Below are 24,577 nucleotides of genomic sequence, written 5' to 3'. Positions count from 1 at the left end.
TCCCCACTATCCCCACTCTTTCACCAACACATATGAACTCAGAGGAAATGACAAAGTTCAGAAACGGAGACAATCTACGAAGTGGTTTGAATCCGTTTGCAACTTTTGTTAAATGTCTCTAAATAATCATTAATGCAGATCTCTTGAAATCACATCTGTTTCTTCACAAAGCAGTCTACAGTTTGCTAGGGACCTGCCTTATGTCCCATTAAACTCAGCAGGACTCTGGTCAGAGTTGTATCCTCTGCCATCCAGCACTGCAAGCATATGCAGAGCAGCACACGTTTTTCTAGTAGGTGGTACAAGGCAGAGTCATTGATAAACTTAATCTCCCGTTAATCTGTAAGTAGCATAGAGTCTCCTTCCCTCTCTGTAGCTTCCCACACTTAGTACAACACGGTGAGTTTTCAAGCTGGATGTCCATTTTTCTGGGTTTAAATTTCCTTAAGAAGAAATGTACTGCTTGAAATGCAAAATCTCCAGGCTTTATCAGCTACATCTGGAATATACATTATTGGTTCTCAAATATTCAGACCTCAAAATATTCAAAGTCATTCCTTGGCACGTTTGGATCCTTTAAATGTGAACGACTTGGGCAATTTATGGAAGCTGAGTTTCTCATTGGTACTTTTGACACACAATGGAAAAAGCTACCCAAATGGCAGCATGCTTTTGCTGCAGCATACCTCATTCCTCCTTGGTTTTGCCACTAGTAAACAGTAAGAAGAAAGCTGCTGCTATTACAAACACCACGAACCAAACCAGAAGGACAAGCAGAGATGAAACTGAAACAGCTGGTCAGCTGACACAGCCTCCAGTGTAATACCGTTATGCCCAGAGTACCTATGAAGAACAGGGAATTCCACTTCCCAGGAGTGGGGAGAGGACAGTACTGCTGTGGGTTGGGATGCAATGCAGTTTTACTTTCTAGGTTGTCCTGACATTACTTCCCAAACAAAGTTCACAGTCTTTTCTCCAACACAAGTGCACTTAATAAGAAATGTCCCATCTTGTCAGGAAAAGAGACAATGCGCTGTTTGCAGACAATATATATGGATGTTTTAAGACTCCTAATTACAACGACATTGTGATACCAGTAAAAGACATTTCCAGACATACCTTGCCTAGCTGGACCAGGAATCATAAAGTGTAAATTTAAAACCACAAAGCATTTCCTGCTAAATACCACCTGACCAGTAACTTTGAAAGACAGCCTGTTTATGTAGGTAAAAATCAAGGCTCATTTGTGTAAAACCCCATAAAGCACCACCTGAAAGCACTGTTCTTAATCACAAAGAATATAAAACATTCCCTGGTTTGCAGTTTCTTAAAAATCACTTACAATGGCCTAACAATCAAGCAAATGTTGAACCAACAGCAAGGTTGTAGCAAGACAGCTATTTAACTCCTTGCTCTATAGTTCTACTCACTGAACACCTGTTTGTCCATGCATTTTAAGCCACTCCTGTTAAATTCATTAATCTAGGACGCTGTTACTGCTCTCACCCAGTAATTAGTGAAATCAATAGTCTTATGGACAATGAATCTGTGATTTACTTCATTGGGCAGATTTACAAAATAATGATGGTTTTTACTGACTCATGGGCTGACATTTCTTTTGTACTTTTTGCTAAGTAAATCATAGAAAGGAAGCCCATGCTTTTTTGCCACTTTCAACAGAACTGTGACCAAACCTGCAATATCTTTTCCTTGGAAAAGAACCGTTTTACAACATGTGGTTTACAAAACCCTTTTTTCTGCAGCTGCAATAGCAAAACATAGTGCAGTGCAACTGATGCTCGAGAAAGATGGGCACTGAATCCAGAGCTCACAGAGGACAATACTGATCCCACTGGGCCCAGTCCAAAACCTCACTAGGGCTACTGCAGAGACCTGCTGACTCCAGGGGGGTGCGAGTCATGATTGACATCGCGTATTGCTTGCCAGCCTCTTCACTTCACAAATGCCCCTTACCCATCATGGCTGATAAATCACCTCTGGTTTCTGCATTTTTAATATCCTGGAAATGTTACATTTAGGTGCCATTACCTGGAGGCACCATCAGAAAGCAAATCTTTGCAATCCCTGCTTCACATTGAGATACTGCAGTCCCTTCCTATTCTCAATATCATTGAGAGATATTATCCATTATTTCAGCACTGGAATTTGGTAAAGTTTAGATACTTTACTAGATAGTAACAGTTATTGTGTAGCTGACTCTTCACTGAATTGCTCTTTAAACTTTCTAAACTCTGCTCTTTAAAATTGATATAAAAACATTGCTCTTTGCTCTGTCTATGAGGAAGTTATGGCTGACCTTGAAATAAGGTTTATTACATTTTTTTCACATAGTACTATTTCACATGTAATGTATTATGAAAAACAATTAAAAGGAAATTAAAACTGACATACAAAATCAACAGATATGCTGTATGCACTGGTATGATTGCTTTTCTGTAATTACTTGTTTGTTCAGAGTTCAATCATTCATAATGGCTTGCATAATTATTAATATGAATCGGCAAGGTTCAGCTGCAAATTGCTGTGGTAGGATTCGGTTGACTGGCCTTCACATACTAATTTGGATGTGGAGTGTCTTAGTAACATACCTCTTCATTAGTAAGTTAGCTGCTCCTTAAAAAAACCACTAATGTATAGAAATCTAAAGCCACCTAAAGGGGTCTGCCATTTATATTGATTTGCTATTGAAGTACAGCTTTACCGGAGCACCTTGGGGTTAGCATTTAATTCTGGTAGCAAAAAAAGCTGTTAGTGCTTTGATATCCCCTCATGTGTTCCTCTTTTCCTTATCCTGTCTCTCTCTTCATAAAAAGCACACAAATTTTCCTCTAATTAGGCTGCGAAGTGTACTGAGTAGCATTAGTCTCTCTCAGCCATGCTCACTACCTGCCACACGTCCTTTCTGTTTTTTTTCATCCCTGCAGAAAATAAGTCTCACCATCTGCATGATGAACAAAAGCCTAAGGTGGAATCCCTTAAATGTAATCACAGTGTGCTAATGGTGTGGGATCAGCAAATTCCAGATAGCAGTGCATTCTAGTATTTCTCTTAACAAACAGTCACTCTTCATTTTTGAAAGTCTGGTTTAAAAACAGCTTTTCTATGTAGCATGCATTTCATGTTTAAATACTTGCTGATTATCCAGGCTAGAAGTAATAGATCTATAGCTTTACCTAGTCCTTTTAAAAATAATACTGAAAACAGCAAATATTCTTCCTTTTCTTAATTTGTTATATTACGAGATTTATTAGTCACATCAATAAACAGTCCAGTGTGGTGTTTCTACTTAAACTCTCATTTAATGACACTGCTTAATAAATCACTTTTAGCCTGAATAGTACTATGTATGATGTGTGAACTGAACTTAAGTAGAAGAGATCTGAATGGCTACTTTAAAATAAGTAACTGTTGTTCCATACCACTCAAAATATTTTGAGCATTTAGCTTGTACAGCTAATAAGAAAAATGGAGTGTGAGCATAAATGATGGGGTTTGAAGAGAAAAGCTAATGAAATATCCAGTGATAGTATTCACTTTTATAGTTTCTGGGTGGAATTTTCCAAAGCATCTTAGTGAAAGGGAGTTTGACTCCATGCCTTCCTGCTGCATGTTTGGGAGCCTTGTGTCCTAGTGCATATCAGTACCTGTTGCTGTTGAAGCTGTGCCACTTTGTGTAGAGCATCCCTTATTTTTTTTTCAGAGTGCTTAGCCCCTGGACAGCAACACCCACCACAGCCAGGCTGCATGCAGATCTTCCAATGGACAGCTGGGGCAGATCACCAGAGCTCTATGCATGTGTTAATTTGCTGATGCCCTTCATATGGCAGCACTGAATCCTATCTGCTGTTCTGGCACTGGGAAAAAAAATCCTTTGTCACTGAATTTCAGCAAAATCCCCTGTCTTTCTGTCCCATGCATAGGTATTGCCAGAGTCATCAGCCACCCTTCCCAACTCCTGCTTGCCAAAGTGCCTCTGGTTAACGTCTGCCAGCAGGGGCTTCTCTCTACGGACCTGGCCCCTCACATCATCAGTTCCCAGACTGGCGTTTGCAGCCTGGTGGACATATCTTCTCAACTCTGGAGAACTCCAAGCTTGCAAAAAAGATGAGACACTTGGAGTGCATGTGCATCTTGCTGCAAATAGCTTTTCTATCATGCCATGAACATATGCTCCTCATGATGCTACTTGAGACCACCGTGCGGGGTAGATAAATTGTCAATGGGCTGGACAAGTCCTTAAAATGCTGGAAACCAAGTTATTTAGAAAAAAAGAAAAAAAAAAGTAACAGTCTTTTCAAGCTCACTTTGGATGAGTGTGCCTGAAAGGTTTCTCTGCTAAATGTCCTTCAAAACACACGCTGCCTTCTTGGACTCCCTCAGAGGACTGACCCTGTAAGGCTCCTCAGCTCTCAGCTGGAAAGCCTACACACATACACAGCAGAGCCTGAAATGTCCAGCCTACATGCACCAAGATGGCTCCATGATGCAAACTGAAGCGTAGTGAGTACAGATGACTAAAAGCACATTTCTGGTAAGAACTAAATATAAACACAATATAAATAGAGTACTCAGTACTCTGTGTTACATGTTATTCAAAACACTTTGATTGCTACACAATGCATTAGTCCATCAGCATGCTTTACAAATTGTTAAATACCAGAAGTGCTTAACATACAGCATCTTACTAACTTCAGCATTACACAGAGAGTAAACTTGGTGAATAGGTACAAGAAGAAGCTTGAGCAGGGGATGGCTGAGCAACACAACATTTCACAGGTTGCCTTTTAGAAATGGATTGGCATAACGATGTTTCCCTTAACAGGACACTTTATGACTGTCAGCCCAAATCTGTGCCTTTCCTCCAGTGACGCTGATTTTGCTGCACTGACTGTCATACAACAGTGGTACTCCTTTGCCTCATCTTTAGTATTACTGCCCCATTAATGCGATGCACCAAGCATCTTCTTCTGTAGGTCATGATGGAAAACAAGTTCATTAAGACAGTATTACAAAATCCCAAGTAAAAAACCACTCACACCTAATTTGATAAATAAGCTACTTAAGTATTTTAGAAACTAGTGGCACAGATTTTTATGCATTATGTTAGTAGATTTGGTTTTCATTAATGCCAAATGAAGCCTACATGAAGCACTTCTATTTCATATTAAAGGCATGATGCCAGTGAGCATCCATTTGGTTGCCAGGTATCAGGAGACCCCTCTAATTATCCATTTTGTACCTAAGATGCTGCAGAGGGAGATTCCACTGCTCTGTGGACATGTTCCATAACTTGGCAACTGCCTTACAGTTGCCTTCATCTTGGATGAATACAAAAGGTGTAACTGGCTGGTTACATTCCTCCTTTGTGAAGCAGTGTGGAGGACTGATGACCAATAACAAATGTATAAGCTTAAAAATAAAAGAAAGAATATCTCAGAGCTCTCTCCCCACCCCCCTCTTTTATATGCTGCTATGACAATGGAAAGAATTTGAAGGCTTTCAAACGAGCACCAGAGAACAAGGGAAGGGAAGGAGTGTGGTACAGGGGACACTTCATATGAAACCTACTGGAATTCACTTTCTTTTTCCTTCAAAAGAAGGCTTCCCTATTGGAAAAAGCCTCACTCTTGGGTGCTCAAATTCCAGTTGAGCCTTTTTGAGATGCAACCTTATGTGAAATGAATAAAAATTGAAAAAACTGCTTCCTAAAGTGGATTCCAGATCTAGGGGGTAATGCTGTTAAAACTTCCAGGTGACATAAAAGGTTTGTATACAAAATCCCCAGCTTCAGGACACTGTGTCTTTGGTTCCTATAATTTTGCCTGCCCTGGCACCAGAAAGCTGCATTGTAAGACCTCTCTGCTCAGAAAAGTAATGGGTGAAGGCCTAGATGGAATGAATGTAGCTACTGTGGTGGCATGAGGCAGATGGAAGGGTGACCATTGCTGATGGCAATGGTGCATTTTTCTTGTAGCACCGTGACAAGTGAGGATAAGACTTCTCGTGGTTAGTAAATATTGCCTGTCCAAGGCCCTGACAATTTGCCCAGTAGACCTTGGCATCCTATAAAACAGTCACAGGGATGAAGTGCATCCCACTGTGGCGCAGTCAGAAGAGACAGCTGTCTGACTGGATGTGGTCATCTTCTGGCTTAACAACCTATTTCCTCAGCTGTTGTTTGCATAGGTAGAAACAAAAACATTGGCTCTTAGATTCGTATTTGGCTAAGTAATGAACTGAACCCACACAGACACTGCTCTGAATTAAGCTGGAATACCTAACACCTATGAGAATCAGGCCCAAATATGGCTGCAGAAGCTTAATGATAGGCAGTTGTTTTTGAAGAAGATATTAGATATCTGTTATTATCATATGAATATCTGTATCACCGGGATCACGGCTAACTACGGCAGCCAGGCATCATGAGGAACATTTATTTTAACTGTGCAGCTGTAGAGTTGCACCAAGACCTCCTTTAAACATGTCAGTAGTACCTGTCTGCTAAAGCAGGAAGGGTAAGAAACTTTAAAACTCTCTAGTTCCATCAGAAGTAGTGTTGGCTGGTTTAACTATGAGAGCTAAAAGCATTGTTTCTGTGAAAAAAAAATTAATTCAGATGCATTTGAAGCTTTTAGTAAGCTGTGAAAATACCATAATACGGACAAGGAGTATCTAACTCACTAAAAGCTTACACTCTCCAGTGCGCTCGTGCATTTTGTAACCAAGTGATTGTGGCAATACAGTCAGATGATTTTATGCTGGCTTTTTCGGTTACTGCTTGCTAGGCTGATAAATTTATGACCTTAAACTCTTAAAAGAGCTGCAGCTTGAATATACATCATCAATAGTGGCATGTCTGGGGGCATCAGGCTGTTGAGTCTTGCAAATCTAGGGGCTGAAGGGCTTCCTTCGCCAGCCCAGCACAGGACTAGGGACAGCCCAGCACATGGGGCAGAGCCATGGGCAGACCCCTCTGACCCACCACAGGCGTGGGGTGATGCATGCCCACCACGCTGCTTAGCTTCCTCCACAATGTATGCTGACTCTATGGGGAAAGGAGGACAGGAGAGAAGTGATTTCCATCTTCCATTTGGTTGTAGATCAAGTCCTGCAGTTTTAAATCATGTTGAACTCGTACTGAAATCAATGGAACTTTTCTCTCAACAAAATAAGATGTTATTTATCTCATTATTACCATTAGCTGCAGTTTCACGTGTACAACCAGGAGTTACTTGTTCACATTAGCCGAGTCTTGAGAGCCTGTTGTTAATGCTAATTTGAAAATGGCACTGGCACATTATAGTCAGGAAATCCGGTATCATGGGGTTAACTTTCAGCTCTTATACCAAACATAAATCAGTGAGGAAATTCATTGCTAGATGCAGTCTCTAATTATTTAAAAGATAATTTGCATGCTACACAGAAATAAATTAGCTCCCAGGTGACAGCTGTTCCACTGTGTCCATTCCTGGAACTAGATGCCATGCTGGGAAATCTAAATGCAGACCAAAAGATTAAAACATTGTACTTTCTGGACTTAGAGGAAGACCCTCCCCAAAACAGAGGCATAAAGAAGGAAGGAGGAGAATGAATGTTCAAGTCAGCAAGTTTACAAGCTTAACTAATGAACCACAACTTTTTCACAGTCTACATTTTCTTTTCACTAAGGGCACTTCACATCTTTCTAGAAGATACTGCAACTGGAGGCAAGTGTAACGTGTACTAGTTTAAAAGGATTTTTTTCAAAGAAAGAAATTCAGCCCTAACATCAGGTTTGCATTCACATGGTCATGTGAGACCAGTATAGACCATGTAAACACCATCCAAAAAAGTTTTCCTTCTTTTGATCACACACATAGAAATCGACGAATGCATCTTCATATTCCTTGCCAAAAGAAGACCAGACACCACTTTTAATCTACATAAAAGCCTCAAGAATATCTTCATCTCACAAGAGATGCTAAAACTTGTTTCAATGTAATGGTTTTCTAATAAATAGTGTTCTCATGGCTAGGATTTAACACTGTATATTGTTGTATATTGTACATAACATTGTATTATATGGATGCATGTATTGTAGGTATGATACTGTATTATATATTATGAGACTACACTACACTGCCAGCCTTCTTCCATTGCTATACCACCTCCTGAAAGCAGCCATTTCCTGTGCCAGTCTGCTTTGTGCTAGGACTGTTACATGGAGATGAGAGGCAGTTTGCTTCCTCCTCTCACCGTCCTTTTCTCACTAGTCCTTTCAGTCTGCCCTGGCTGACTGCAAAGGGCTTTCATTTACTCTTCCGTCTCCCACCTCTTGATCTAGCTAGAGAATCTATCCTCCTCATAGCACAGACGTTTGTAACAGAGATATCGAGGCTGCTGTGAATGGAAATGCATACGTGTGCACATGCATTTGTGTGAAAGCACCAGAAGAAACAAGCGAGCAAGGATTAAAGAACAGCATATGTTAATTGCTACAGAGCAACATATGTGATTTCATTCAAATGACCAAATGGCAAGAGAAGGAACAAACCTATCTAAAGATCAGATATAAAGAAGATGAAAAACAGGACTGGAGGCAATAAAATAACCAGATAAGAAAAACCTGGCAACTGTGATTCAGGAATTTTGCCACAGGCTAATGAGAGGCGAGATAAAATAATGAGGCAAAAGATCCCAAACAACATCCACATGTAAAGGCTGTAAAAGACAAGTCCAAATTAGTTCATCATCACTAATTAAGAAAAGCTCAAGAGATGTGATGAGGACCTGCTAAGTGGTGTCCCTCTGCATGGCACACTAGCAGTCTGGGCCAGACCACCCGGACACACAGGTCACAGTGCCTGTGAGTACGTGGAGGTGAGGACCCTGACCTTGCACAACTTCAGGTCCTAGTAAGTAAAGACCACTTAAGTTACCAGCAGTCTTAGAGAAGCTGACGACTCCCTCAATGAGTGCGTGCTCATGGCAATGCTGCCATCAGAAAAAACTGCACTTCTTACTCTTACGAAGTTGACTGGCCTGACTCATCCTATTAACAGATCACCACAGAGATCTTCATCTCTCCTAAGATTTTTAAAATCTCTGTGGATGTTTGGAACTTGATCTTACTTGTAATCCCACAATCAGCTTGTGCACTGGTGGGGATCCTATCACAGTCATGAGAGCATAGGAGACTAATACATTCTTTATTTCTGTCACGAAGCAATAAGCCATCCGTTCAGAATGTTAACGTCTCACCTCTTCAAAATCTATGTGCATCGCTATCGACTATCGAGAGTGCAGGTTAAGTGCTGCTGCAGTGAGGTCCTTGGGCTGGGCTACATGCCCACCATGCAGCAAATGCTGGTTTTTGTCAAGGCAAGGAAAATGCTGCTACCTGTGTTGCAAGCAGAAATCCGAAAGCAGGATAATTTATTCTTCCAGGTGTTGATGCTACTGTGAGACTTGCTAGTACATATAACAAGCGATACTGTAGCCACATCTGGGCAAACAGCAAAGGCTAAGTGTCTGGCAACATTTGTGGTTCGTAGAAAAGAGTAGGTCACAGCTGTGTTTGCATATTGTAACACCATGAAAGAGACTGATGATACCTTGCCACAACCTGAATACCAAGTTTCTTCCAGTGCTCAAAATGTATTAACTGATCAGCATCAGCTGTGACAGGGAAAGAAAATTACCTGTTGTCTTAGCCCCTATCTCATACAACTGTGTCATCCTCCTTCAGTTTCTACTTAACACTTATTGACAATATACTGTTTATGTGAACTTCACATTTGCTATGTGCCATTACTCTCATAAAACAAACCCAGCATTTTCTAGAAATGAGAATCAATCCCTGTGGCAGCAGCAATTCAGAAGTTTCACACTCCTCTCAGCAGAGGCATACAAAGGTCTCCTGAAGTGAAATTTTTGAAGAAGCGTTTTTGTTCAAGAAACTTTTAAACCTTACAGTTGAAGTTTGGGTTCAGCCCATTTTTCAGAACAAGATGAGAAGAAATAAATGAGCAGCTAGACTCTGTAATATTTACAATCAGGAGAGAGTGCAGGAAAAGGACTGCAGAACACATCAGAGAAATTGCGAGAGCTGCACATCCAGTCCTGGCGAAGCCCTGAGTCCTTTTCAGGGGAGTTCACCCTTTCAGTCAGCAGCTGATACCACTGTTCTCAAAATACAGCACACAAATCAGCCTTTTGTCATCAACTGAACGGCTTGGCTGGACCTCCCCTCCTCCTGATTTCGGCAGACATTCTCATTTAGCAGTGTGCAATGCCTTATCCATATTCTGGCAAAGCTTTTTGACACTGAACCAGCAGAAATGCAAAAGCTAGAGAAAGAGGTGCTGGAATTCAGAGGCTCTTAAGTCCCTGTCTCAAGGTATCAGGTGCTTCATTTCTACAGTCTTTTTTGAACTAATAGATTGCCATTATCATGCAAAGTTTCTTTTGGACCACAGCACATCCTTTACAGCAAATTTCTACAAACTGTTACTTAAATAAAATTGTTTAATCTGCTACCATTTATGCCTTTCTTCAAATCAGTTATAAATATAACAAAATCAGACCTGGAGACTTTTAGGGCACCACTATCAGCTTTGTATCATGATAAAAATCTATCATTTGTTCCTGTGCTTGGCTTTTTGTCTCTAAACCTGCTTATGTAACATGGCACTTCTCTGTCTGTAACAATTTAGGATCCCAAGACACCAGTTGTGAGGGATTTTTAAAAATGAAAACCAAAACCAAGATGTATCAGCAAGTTCTTCTTTACCGCCTGTCTCAATTACACACTCAAAGAATACTACCCAATGAATGAAACTCAAGGCTGGGGTTTTGGTTTTATTTTTGTTTGGTTTGATTTTTTTTATTCATGCTTGACTTCCAAAGCACTTGTATTCACTGAAGCATAAGGAATAAAACATGTGTAAGTTTTCAGGCCAGGTAATTTTTTTAAAATACGAAATTCTGGAGAAGTAGCAGAAAATCAAAGATATGGTAGATCACATTTTTCCAGATACTCCTCTCTCCGTAGTAAGTTCCTTAATTAAGTTTGCATTTCCAAAAGCAATGAACAATTCTCTCTGAGGAGACAGCACATAAACCTTGGCTAGAAACAGTCAGGCTCTTCAGGCTTTCCCACCACTTGAGAGACTTGCCACGGAACACCTAGTCCCTAGGACTGCCCTGCACTTGCTTGGGCACAGCAGGCAAAGGGGAGCCCCTCAGAACATCGGCAAGACTTGTTTCACTGCTGCAAAGTGCTGTAGTGGGATAAGTCCTGCAAGTTGCATGGGGAACCTCCACTAAATATGCAGAGTCCTGACACAGCCTCCAGCTGTAAAATTAAGTTAAAATAACCACCTTACATAGAGAACATAGTCTGGAGGATAAACTTCAGAGCTGATTGTATCACCAGATAAGCTGGCAAGTTGTTGAGTATGACTATCATCAGGAGTGATTTAAAATCTCCCTAGATACCTTGACTTAAAAATTTGATTCAAAGTGAACAAAAATACGGAGTCCTAAAAGTGACTTCTGAATATGAATCCTCAGTAAAAACGATTGTTCAGGTTCAGCTTAATGAATTACTCCTACTGAATATTCTAAGCAAAAGTTATAAAGATATTGAAATGCTCTTTCAGATGAAAGATGGTCAAGTAAACCACTGCTCCTTCTCTAAATAAATGTCAGAGACACAGCTCTTTCCAGGAGGGTCTTCAGGGCTTGTATTGCCACTGATAATTTTGCCAAACAATGGAAGACATTTTTAAATAAATCTATCTTTTGTTCTAAGAGAAAGCAGCCAGAAGATAAATCACAATAAAATAAAACTAAAATTCTGCCAGAATGTAGATTTTATGCACAGTATTGAGTTTATCTTACCTGTAAAGATCTGTAATCTTCCCTTCATTCCAGCGATAATAAAGATCATTAAGAAGACGCTCATGCTGTCCATACAAGCAAATGTAGTTGGAGACAGGGAAGGATTCCTTTGAAAAGCAGGTGATGCTATCTACCATACTATATTTGTTGATATGCATCCTGAAATAATTCCCATTTCTTGCTTCTCCAGTTATAATCTCTGTCCCCTGGAACAGAAAATAAAAGGAAAGCTGTGGAGATGGAACAGACTCCTGACTTGGCATATGCGCTGGATCAGCTGTGGTCTCCTAGCTGGTACTTACCATTTCTTAAAATCCACAACCCTTTTTTAAAATCAACAATACCCATTCCCAGTAACATGATTTATACAACAAGGCACTTTGCTATGTTTTATACACAAAGATTTTCTGCGTGGTTTATACTTGATTAACTGCACACAAAACTGTGCAGCATAGGACTGCATGTGCAGCATGGGCTGTGGTTGCCCAGTCTCGAGTGCCATTTCAGACACCGAAGGGTATCTGGGCCATCTGAACTGTGCTGGTAGTTACGGCACAGGATCTGTGGGAGACCTGTGACCTCCTGGAGCAGCAGCTGGAGGTCAGGAGGGATGCCGCAGGGCATCCCAAACAACACTAGATGCCTCTGTTTAGGCAACTGAATTGAACTCTATTCATCCTAATTTATTATACAGAGTCTGTATTATTGCATACACATGGCATATCATAATTTACTATAGGATACCATCCTGATGAATGAAGAACACACTGGCATACTTTCACTCTCTCTCCAGGTTTACAGCTATACATACATATTGTTATACATGTACATACAAACAGCACATGTGCAGAGTCCAAATTTATGGCACATCACAGAAGCTATAGGATTGTAGGCAGGGGGTTGGTACTACCATATCAATGAGTTGCAAGCAAACTTCAGTGTTAAACTCAAAGATTTATCACATACCAATTAAGCATTTTTGACTTTGTGTAGCAGTTCTCCAGTGTCAGAGGTGTGATGTGTTGTGCTTCCAACAAGGAAAGAAATACCAAGAAGGACCCTGTTCAGTTCTGAAACAAACTTCTAAATTTTATAAATGGCACTACGTACTAGATGGTTGCTGCAACTGCAGGAGGCAGGACTTGATCTCTTGGCACGTTTCCTTCAGGCCATGTTCTAGACTTTTAAATGGTGAATTCCTATTAACTTTAAAAAATATATATGCATATATACGTGTAAAAATATATATAAGCACATACGCCCAGAATTTAGAATTGCTCTCAGCGACTCCCTCTTGCCAGTTTGAACAGGGGCTGCCAAGTGTTGCTAACACCAGCTCTGCTATCAATAAAAGCATAACAATGTTGGATGCTGATGCTCAAAAGGTAGCGTTTCATTTCAGCTAGTTAAATCAATCACTTAGAAGACAAAAATGTAAAAATTTTTTTTCTAACCTCACATTGCAGTGGGATGATCAAATAGCTTGAAGCTGTTTTTTAAAGCTGTATTCATGTTCCAGTTTTATGTATTTCTAAAACCTGTTGCTAGGCTACAGTAACCTTTGTTACTTCCACATCTCTCACCTAATACATGTCACTAGCTTCTCTTACTTCTTTCTTAGGCAATTCTTTTAGGATTTACATGAAGTTTCTGGAGTGGCTTTAATTATGTTCCTTTTCAGACTGCAGGTAATCAAAGCTGCAGCAAAAGAATTCTAATCATGCTCTAGCAATTTAGAGTGACAAAACCAATTTTTCTCTCTGTGATTGTCCTTTCTGCTTCCCAGCATGTGCTGCTTTGGACAGCTCATCCTGGATTTGCAAAGTTGGAAAACAAGGTGAGCCAGGCTTTGATTCCAGCCCCCAAAGCATGGATTCGTTTTCAAAAAAAAAAGAAATTTCTTTCTGTGGACCACCACTGTCCAAGTTTTAAAATCAACACTGAAGTACCCTTTCAAAAGCCACTCTTTACATCAGCCTCAAGAACAGGCTCAATGCAGAAATCCCTGAGGAACAGGAGCTTGCCTAGGTGGATGGTCCTCTCTGGCTTTAAAAGACATTAGTCTATTCCTTTCCTTGTTTCACAAGTCAGGTTCTTCAGTAAGAGAAGCATCTCCATGTATGTATCATGGGACAATCTCCTATGTATCCCAACTGTGTGAAGTGCTTCCCTCTTTCCTGTCCAAAGACGACTCTCATGGTTGCAGCACAAGCTGTTTTCTAGCAGCAAAGTATGGAGCATCCCTTCCAGAATATATTCTTCTCCTACTAGTCTAGATCAACTGAATTTCACTAATAGACTGAGAAGTTTTATCATCTGTATGCATTTATAGCACCTTATTGCAGGGAGGAAAGAGGTTCAGCACTAAGGCTGAAAGCGTCTTTTAGTGAAATCCAGCTAATTTCTATCCTATGTCCTCTTTATAGAAATCATACATCTTTTGGGAAAGCCAAATATCAGAACGTATGGAAATGACCATCTAAGAGGTTTGGTTGGTTATGTAATTCATACTCGTTCACCCGCTGTACCTGATTTATATGATGCACCCAGGCTTAGCTGATTGGATTTGTTTTTACCCAAATCTGATACCAAATAGCACCACTACCTTGATGTGCTGTGTATTATGTGATGTGCTAGGAACTTCAAAAGCAGCATATTCTGTATGACTGAGAAAGTGACTTCTCCTTCTCTCCACAGAATCATGCAAAAAGGACATTCTGAAAAAGACAGTACTGAGGAAAAGCCTACATGATAACCTCCCAAGCTGTGCTGAGACAAATGGCTCAGGAAACCAGGTACAGTGCTGAGCCACCAACTCTGGAAAAAAAACCTCAAGGTGTCGAAGCTGTAGTGCCCCATTAGGGAGCTATTTGAACCCAAAGTGCTGCAAATAGTAATGAAGAGTTCAGGACTGGCAAGGATTTCCTGCATTCAAGGACCAAAAACCCCTTTGGTTTTGGTTGATTTCATGGCAAAGTAATTAAGAACTGCAGTAAAGAAGTTAATCAGAAAATCTGTATGAATCCACATTTACAATACGATAGTGAATTTACATTAAAATAAATATTTTTAAATAATCAGAGATTTTGTTTTATGTGGTTTGTTCCATTCCAGAGTGGTAAGTCCCAGCTCTGGAAGGTTGCTAAATACATACTTAAACCCATGCTTACTCAAGATACTTTTTTAAGATGCATGGTACTTTTGCATATATGTGTGCTATCCTAAATAAGTACACCTTTCCAAAGGGAGGACAAAACAAAGAAAAGTTAAATAATGTAACTTACATGATCATACAGTGCGAGTTCTACGTCCAAGCAGATGGGGATTTCTGGTTTGGAAATATGCAAGTAATTACATCCTCCAGGAAGAACACCTCCTGCCATAAACGAAAAGATGAGATTAATTAAATCATAAAAAAAAAGAAGAAAATAAAGTGTTTGTGCTCCTTCTCCCATAATCTTTTTTTTTGTTGTTGTTGTTTATTAAATGGCTCTAAAAAGAAAACAAGGAACTTATTTTGTTTTGGTGGCCTTCATGCTCTAAACTTTTTTTTTTTTAGACATAGACTCTTAGACATATTGGTGCAGTAGCCACACATTGACAAGTTCTGATTACAGTTTTATTGAACTTGGAATATAGACACTGAAACAGTCCATATTTACTGCAATATAAAGGAAAGCACAGCTTGGTCTGTTATTAGCAAAAATCTACAGTGTAAGCTTTATCGCAACTCAACCCTTTCTGCTCATTATGTAAGGAGCTTTAAGGACCTTACTCCCATTGGATATCATCTCAGGTGAGATGGACCTACCCAAAAATACCAAAGAGGGTATAAAAGTATAAGAAAAATCCATTTTGACCTACCTTTAATTTTACACCCTCTGTACATGGGGATGAGTCTATCTGTGCCTTCTGGTTGCTTACGAAAGGGTTTAGGGGTTGGATCAACGAGATCCAGCAAAGATACAGCAAGCTCAAAGCCAACCTCTTTTGAATTGAAGTTGCTGTGTGTCCATTCATCTACATAGTATCTCCTGGAGTACTTTGTTAAAGGACCTGCAGCCCTGATGTTGACATCATTAGTACAGAATTTGCTATCGATCACAAGTCTTCCATCAAAAACAAGGCAAGCATCATTAATTGCCTTAAAGGTTTCATAATCCACTGTCCTGTAGGCAAAGCTAAAAAATGCCTAAAAAAAGAGATGTACATAAGTGTGGTATACATCTAGTATATAAATAGTATACATTCGTTGCTGGCTAATTCCATAAATCAAAACCTATACTTTGTTTTTGTTGTGAATGTTATTGATTTTAAAATACAAGAACATGAAATAAAGTGTGATTTTATACACGCAGATAAATCCTTCTGATCCAGTATTTACAGCTACTAAAATTAAAACAAAGACAGTAGAGAGAAGAATTACTAAATTAGACTCATCTACTTCTGGTTATTAGATGAGTTTTATTTTAAAATCTCTGTAATTAACTATGTCAAACAGCCTGAGTGGATGTGCATATTTTCTGTGTTAGTACAAGCATATGAAATAAGGCTCAAACCCTCTATGAAGTTGTTTTCTTTTCTTTCAAATGCTCAGGCCAAACTGAAAAACTAAGTAATAGAAATGTACAAAGTACTTTGCATTTGAGCAGGATAACTGTATATTACAAATATTTTCCCAACTGTTGTGCCTAACTGTTTACCAACAAACTATGTTACTGTGGCTACCAGCACAGGGATATTCAATTGAAATGGAAAGATAGGAAATTAAAATTGTTCAGAGGAAACGTCATTCTCATTCAAACTACAACAGCAGAATTTAAGCCAGTGGAAGCTGTGGAGGCCAAGAAGTTTGTGAGAGGTCCAGGAGGACTGAATATTTACATGAAAAGGAAAGCATTCAGATTTATTATACTTCATAGTGATGTAGATTTTGGAAAGCATATTCACACTTTGTCAGAACTGAAACACTTCTCTAACTCTAGATCTGCATAATACTTGCTTTAGGAGGCAGACTAATCTGTACCATCTCAGTGCTTGGGACCACTGTGCCTGCAGCGGCTGGGGCTGGCCACTCTCACAAGGCACAGGTCTTGATGGGCATCAGATCCACTGAGATGATCCAGGTCAGCGCAGAGGAGACTGTGGCTATAAGTAAAGTACCTGGTACATTCAGCAGTCAGTTACTGAACCTGGTAATGAGCACAGCAGGTACCTGTTCACCATGTTTTGGCACTGCCTGTGCTGTCTTACTCCTTACAGAACTGACCTTGAGGTAGGGATTTATCTCGGGACCAGCATCTACTGAAGCCATGAGCTCGTCTTCCCCACAGGAAGATTTCAAGGGCATTGAAAGAAAATCACCCTAAATCCTTAAATTCCTCCTCTAATCTCAAAGAAAAAAGCTAGTGATAATTCTCTTCTTTTGTCTTCTTGTGGTACCTGCATAGTCCCTCTCCTGGGTCATGAGGAAGCAGATCAGACCTCATCTCTCCAAAACAGGAGCTGAGGCAGCACCACTGTGACAAGCACTACAAAGCAGGCGGTGTTGGCAGCAGCCACCAATTCATCCTACGCATTCGGCATCGGTGTGGAACAGATGTGCACACAGCACATCATGCAAAATGTGCTGGATGCCTGAAGAGTAGCTTTGAAATCCAGCGCAGTGCGAGAGCGAGGGCTGCAGGGTCCTGCCACAGCCCTTGCCTTTTGTCTGCATGCTCCATACAGACTCTGCGCACTGATTAGCAGGAGAGGAGCTTTTGAATTGATTTAGAATCATGCACATCTGACAGTTTTCTTTATATGTGTTTTATCTAGTTTTCTACATTGCCTAGAAGTAACTTCAAAGAGGCAAAAGTACATCTGAAATCTGGAACCAAAAATGTGCTTACGAAGGACAGAAATGCCCATTCAGATGAAGTCGAGAGAGGCGCTGGGGAAGGTAAAACCTGGAGGTGTCTCATTTCTTGAACACAAGAAACGAGGAGCAGGTAAACAAAGATGGGTCACTCCAGCTTGGAACTGGGGGGCACGCACACAGAACATACACCTCCGTCAGAGCACCGCAGATGGCAGAAACAGGAGAAGCTTCAACTATAAGCAGCGTCTTTGTAGTTGTCTCTTACAAAGGCTAAACGGAGAGCTGGCACAACAAAGGTCCCCAAAACAGTGCAAAACAAGGGTGCACACTAAACGTTGAGGGTTAACAGTAGTAAGAATGACAAGGCTGAGAAATGTTTTAAAGCAAGATCATGGTCTGCAGAGGGTACAGCTGAAGACTGACTTCTCATTGCTACAATATAGTTTGTGAAACTCCAGAGCCTTTATAAAGAGCTTTCTCCTTCATCAGTGCCTTCAGCTTTTAAAATGATTAGACAAGCTGAATGTTGCTGCCCACTAACAAGAAATATTACTGTACAGGCTGAGGAAAGTGTTACCTTGTTGCCTTCATCTCAAACAGCCTGAGACATAACTATCAGGGCAAACAAGCATCAGTAATAAGTCCTTCCTTTAGTGTCAGCCTCAGGGAGGATGCAGTTGTGACCTGGGTAAAGGTATTACCCAATTATACCACCAAAGTGCCTTCCTGTGGACTAAGGGCAAGCATCTGATGTTCACAACCGGCTGGATGATCCAGCTGGAAGAAAAGGCACAGGAGAGGGAAGCAAAGGAAGCTGGAAATTTTAGCAACACTGATACACAGCAGAGACGTGGCAGCAGAGGAGCGAGAGCCTCTGGGTTTGTTCGTATATAAAACAAGTAATAACTATGCACAGTTAAGGGAATTCTAACCATCTAGCAGGTCCAAAATCAGGGAAGCTCTGCCCATGAGGGCACAGGGACCACACAGCCCTGCGTCCTGCTGGCTGGCAGGCAGGACTGTGTCACCGGAGGGGAGGGGATGGCTGCAACCTCCAAGCTGGGAGCCATCTGTCAGCCCAGGAGGGGAGGGAGGGAGGCTGCTGCTTTAGGGAAGGAGATTTTCTCCTGTTGTTTTTATCTTGCAGGACTCAACAAATTAAGCCTCCAAGAACTGCCAATCAACAGTTGATACTGGCTCAAATCCCAAAAGGCCCAGAGCTGCTGCAGTGCCGATTCCTGCACAGCCTGCTCCCTGGCGAACGCAGCTGCCTCCTTGGTGGCGGCTGCTCTCTGGAGCCCTGTTCTCCCAGGCAGCTAACAGCAGATACAGGAAAACTGCAAAACTGCTGAACGGGGTTTGGAGAGTATAAAGCCCCTGACACCACCAGTAATTGACCATCTCTCATCTTAGAGGCTGAATAGGAGAGACCCCGAGAGGGAAGAACCATGGCTGGAGGAAGGATGGGCACAGGGCACAAAAGGGCAGGAGAAACAAACCAAGAGGAAATGGGGGTCGTGAAGGAACACAGCCACTTGGGCAAGGTGGTGTGGAAAAGAGGGGGCCTGATGGGGAGGTAGTGAATTGATATTAAGTTACAAGATCTTGATCACACTGAGATCTCTGCAGAAGGATAAAAACAGAGGGATTTCAAGGAAAGAGGAGAGAAATTGAAAAGCTGCATACAAGGAGAGAGTGGGAGGAATGTCACTACTGATAAGGGGCCCAAAGTCAGGAGATTGCTAGCAGATAAAAGTGCTATGCAAGGTCTCCACCTCCATCAGAAAGGGCTTAACTATCCATATGTTAAAAAGAAAGGGGTTGGGAAAACCCAACGATTTCAAGCTTTCCAGTGCAGGGGAGCCAGCAGGGACCATTGACTCCTGGGGAGCTCTCCCAGGGAGGCACATGGCTCTCCCTTTCCAGAATTACAACAGACTTGCTGCACAAAGAATTGTGCAGACAGAGGGGTGTGTTGAGGGGGCCACGCAGCTTCCTATGGATACACATTGTGAAGTAATTTTATCAGAAGTGCTCACTCACATGGATTAGCCCAATAAAGAAAAACAGAACTGTTCTGCCCAATGGGAAAGCTAAAGCTTGTCCCAAATATCAAAGTGGAGCCATACCTGTGAGTGTGCATATCATTTACTTAGATAACATATTGACACTTTAGATGAACAAAAACGCAGTCATTAAGGCAGAAGGAGAAAAACCTGTTTAAAATATATTTTAATTATGCTACATAGTAGGCCTCTCTATCCTAACATTTTTGGCTTCTATTATGACTTAATCAAATGCACATAACTGTAGACAGGAGTCACTGTACACATTTAAATAATACAAGGATTTCTGGAATTATTTAGAAAATTAATTAAGAGTATTTGTCACTTAGCAGTGAACAACTATTTGAGAGTCAGGTGACTTAAATTTTAATCCAAATCAGGGTGTTAACAATGGTTTTATTTGGGATTTTTTAAAAAACCAACCCTTTAGACTAACAAGTGAATGTTCAGTCTTCTACAGACAACGAGAAAGTGGAGAAACCGACGGACTATCTAAATTTGATGGTCTTTGTCTTAAAAAACAGACTGAAGGAAACACAAGTGAAAGCATATACTTACTGAACATTGCAATTTAAATGGTTTTGTATTAGTAGTGAAAGCAGCACATGTGATAAGGTCTGGGTCATCGCCTTCGTTCCACTGTGCCAGGATACTGTCATAATAAACAGACACGCCAGCCTTTGACAGTGCCTCCTGAACAGCACTTTCGATTTCGTTGTTGTTAAGGCAAGTAACATTTGAGCAGAGTGGAGGCTGTATGAGGTGTATTCGAGAACCATTAATTCCAAGAGATAAGAGGGTTTCTACTGTGGTGTAAATGTCAACTGTATTCCCATAGACAATGATGTTCCCTAAGGGAGAAAAAGAAGGGAAAAATTTTTAAGACATACAATGAAAACCTTATTAGTATAACTCAGATGATAATAACACGAAATTGCTCTATTTGACCCTCTTATTTCTCTGATGCTATGAAGCAAACAATGTTACCTAGCAACAGTAGCTAAGATAATTTTGTGAAGAATCTGTACAAAACATCCCACGAAGTAGGCAAGTACTTAACACAGAAGTATGACATTCATTTTGACCCCATAATTTGAAATTATTTTGATTGAAAATCCTCTAGGGGAAAAGAAAACTCATTTTTGTTTTGTTCTCCCCTCCCTCCTCAATTTTGCTCACTCAAAGGATTTATCGGTGGTGGGGGAGGACACACAGCAGCCAATTAAATACATTGTGCAGAAAACCCCCACAAACTGTGCAAAGACCAAGTGACAGAAAAAAAGCCATTGTGCAATATGGGAGGTCACTGGTGCTGCCACTTCCTTCCGTAAAAGCCTGATCTCCAGACAATGGAGACGCCCCTGCAGAGGTACCCCGGTGCCTGCTGCTGCCTATCTGCCAGCTTGTCTCACCGAACTGCCCTGCTGAGGGGCACAGGCGGCCGATGCGCTCGACAGGCAGTGGCTAGCAGCTCTGCGCTGCTCTTTGAAGACAGTTGCCTCCCTCCAGCGCATGTCAGAGAATGCCCAAAAAATAAATGCCTCAGTACGTGCTCCTAACGAGCCAGCCTCCGTCCTTGAACGCTGCCTAGAAAAATCAGCAAGCCCGAGACAGGCATTTCTGATCAGCTGGTGTGAAAACAACGTTTGGATATTGCTACTCCTTCTGCAGTGCGTTGTCACTGGAGCAGAAACCACTATTTAAACCAGCTCCACCTTTCCACCCACTGGGCCAAAGGTGCTCCGATTCAAACCCACATCCCCCATCTACCACTGGAGTGCCCTTAACTACTAAGCTGCAGGCTATATAGTAGGATCTTGCAAATTCTTCTACTAAACTGGTGCCACTTCAAACTGCACAGTTAAAGCTGAAGAGCAAATACACGAAGATGGGAGTGATGCAGGTTCTGTGTGAGCATAATCTGACTCTCCAGCCCACAGCTGTACGTTATCAATATTAATTAACCCAGCTTCATTCCTCTACAGAGCAACACCCAGCCATGAACTCTTGACAGACCTTCAGTAAGACATCAGATCCTGCACGTTAAGTCTGATGGGTGTTTCAGTACACCAAGAATCTGATGTCAGCACAAGGGTGCATCAAATGCACATTCCCAGTGCATTTAACATCCCACACCTGGGCAGTGCTAATGGGCAGCAGGCGCATTTACTGCTTTCTGGGAAATCCCTGGCAGAAATAGGAAATAACTGAGCCATACCTACACAAGCTAACATGTAAACATCCTTGTGCTGGAGGACATCACACCAGCATGGAGAAAGGAAATTGCAGAAAAGCTAACACCACCCAAGTGTCACTCTTCCAGGCAATGTGCGTATAGCAGAAGCAAGCCAGTGCACAAATCCCAGGCTATCCCGGGCCTGTCCAGCCTCATATTGAAGCTGAGGGATAACACAGAGGATACAGGGCCTTGTATCAGAAGACTGATGATGTGGCAGAAGTTCCTCTATGAGCTCTATGAAAATAACTTGTAGTTCGGCACTGAAGAAAAGTGTAGGGTGGAATGTACTGAAGGAAAATCAGTGTTGAAACATAGGAGGTGTTTCAGGAATGGCCTTTAATTGACATAAACAGCAGCTGGCACTGGCTTCCCTCAGACTACATAGCAGTATCTGCAATCAGAATTTGGACAAACAGCTGACTTTCCCACATAACTGGCTCAGTCTTGAATTTTGGCAGCATCTGTTTTCCTACATGGCATTGCAGTAAGCAGTGCTGAACAGGTAAGGGAATGCCTCACACAACTAACCTGCACATTTATCTCAGCATCGGTATTTATGTCTCACTACAAGTGACAGCATCCCCCACAACCTAAATTTTATTATTTCATAGGCTAAACTAATTTCACTGGGACCATGTTTTACTGCATGAGATGCAGAGCAATACTAAATAGAGCACTTACAAAGCTCTAGCTCCCAAGAATATTAATGATAAAAATTGTTAACAGATGTTCTATTATTCCCTTTTGACTACAAGGTTATTTTATTTGTCCATATCAGTTTGGCTACTTGTAGCTGCCAAATACACGTATCTCTTCATAACTGCCAGAGAAAAGAATTGCCCCATAGTTAGACATGCTCAGAAATCATGGAAAACATTATTTTTACTGTTCATATCAATGACCAGAGGGACAGAACAATCTTACCTGCAGATGCATTAATCTGAAATCATAAGAACAAGATCCTACTACTTGCATAAATATAACATAGAATACATATAATGTGTGGTAACGGGAATTCTGTTCCATGTGTACACTGCTAAGCTGACTTTCCAAGCCAGAAGAACGCTTTCCGTTGCTTGTGCCTGCCAGAATGCCTATCTGTAGGCAGTCCAGTCCTCATGAGAGAGCCAAAAGAGAAGGAAAATGTAAGACTGATCCATTTTTTTCATTACTGCAGCAGGGTACAACACAAGAAGCAAACAGACAGAACTGGTGGTGAAATACAAACTTCGATATATTCTTTTTTAGTAATCTAATGTTGTAATAGTGCAGATAAGAATGTGGTATGTGGATGCTGACAGCCTCACATTACATTTACACATTTTTAATTAGCAAAGGGTTGAAAAACATAAGCAGCTGAAGAGGATGCAGTGGCTAGGAAAGGGGAATAAGAAGCACTTACCAAAGGCACAGCCTAGCCAAGTTTTATTCTGATTCTAAAGCAAGCAAGTCTAGGCAACTGAGAGATGTTCACCATTTGGCAGAACAAGCCCCTTTGGATTGAAGTTCAATTACTGCATTATATGTTGGCATTTTTGTATATACCAGATCAGATTTGAGCCCTGCATTTCTCAAGGAAAATTAAAATTCTGTTTTATATGGTAATATTAAATACAACTACATTAGATCAAGGAAAGCAATGCTCCTTTACTGACCTCTTTTAAATCAACGATTTACGGTGTCTGCTTCTTACAATATTAGTGGCTTTTTAGATTACAATTCTAGTAGTCTACGAACTACAGATATTCATTATGGACTGAAATTATGTTGACTGGACAGACAGCAGTTCCTCAGGATGCTTTTATTATTTAACTACATGAAAATGTATCTATCTGTGAGTAAACATAATAATCTTCCATAGAAAAAAGCAGCCATAAATAAAGATTGTTAAGAGTAGTTTTATCATTTATTACTAGATTGTCAGCGTTCTGCTGCAGAGCAAGCTCATTCATTTTCCCCAAGTGGAAGCACAAGATTTCAGTGACCCTAGCATGACCTGAATCTTTTTAGCTTGCAAACACTAAAGGAGAAAACCAGTATTAGCTAAAGCATCAGTGGCTCCAGTTGGTGATTCATGCACTGGAATTTTAATGCAACAGTATTCCTACAAACACACTTTTAATAAGGCAGTAAACTATGTTTAGGTAAAGAGAAAAAATAATTGCTCCATTTTGGGCCATTAAAACAGTTTTGTTCCTTACTTCCATCCTACTTTTTATTTTCATGGAAAGTGCAGAGCTAATAGGAGATGAATTTCAATTAGTCACAATTACAGTTGTCATAGGTTACATGCATTAGGCGGCTGGGTTTCATCAGAGAAGCCGCAGCAGCAGCCATTGGGGCTGGTGCTCGCTCTGCTCCAAGGGCCCTAAGCAGCAGCAGGCCCTCCTGGACCTGCCCGACCGGCCAGGGGCAAAGGCCTCCAGCCCCAGCTTGGAGGACTGTTGCAGCCCACCATGCTGCAGCCAGCTGAGGAGCTGGCAGCGGCAGATGTGGCTCCCTGCT

The 24,577-nt window shown here is 41.1% G+C and overlaps 1 protein-coding gene across 1 annotated transcript in view; it reads right to left on the bottom strand.

Annotated features, from left to right (window-relative positions):
- The window catches only part of CFAP61 (cilia and flagella associated protein 61), a 116,070-nt gene that overhangs the window by 16,329 nt on the left and 75,164 nt on the right, over window positions 1-24,577 (bottom strand). Inside the window, 4 exon segments of the mRNA XM_037405413.1 lie at window positions 11,905-12,110; window positions 15,189-15,280; window positions 15,769-16,096; window positions 20,392-20,684. Of these exon segments, the coding sequence (XP_037261310.1) occupies window positions 11,905-12,110; window positions 15,189-15,280; window positions 15,769-16,096; window positions 20,392-20,684 (919 nt within the window).

The sequence above is a fragment of the Falco rusticolus genome, chromosome 12, assembly GCF_015220075.1.
Source record: "Falco rusticolus isolate bFalRus1 chromosome 12, bFalRus1.pri, whole genome shotgun sequence".
In the NCBI taxonomy this organism is placed as follows: domain Eukaryota; kingdom Metazoa; phylum Chordata; class Aves; order Falconiformes; family Falconidae; genus Falco; species Falco rusticolus.
The sequence above is the reverse complement of the archived record's forward strand: the minus strand, read 5'-3'. Positions and strand labels throughout refer to the sequence as shown.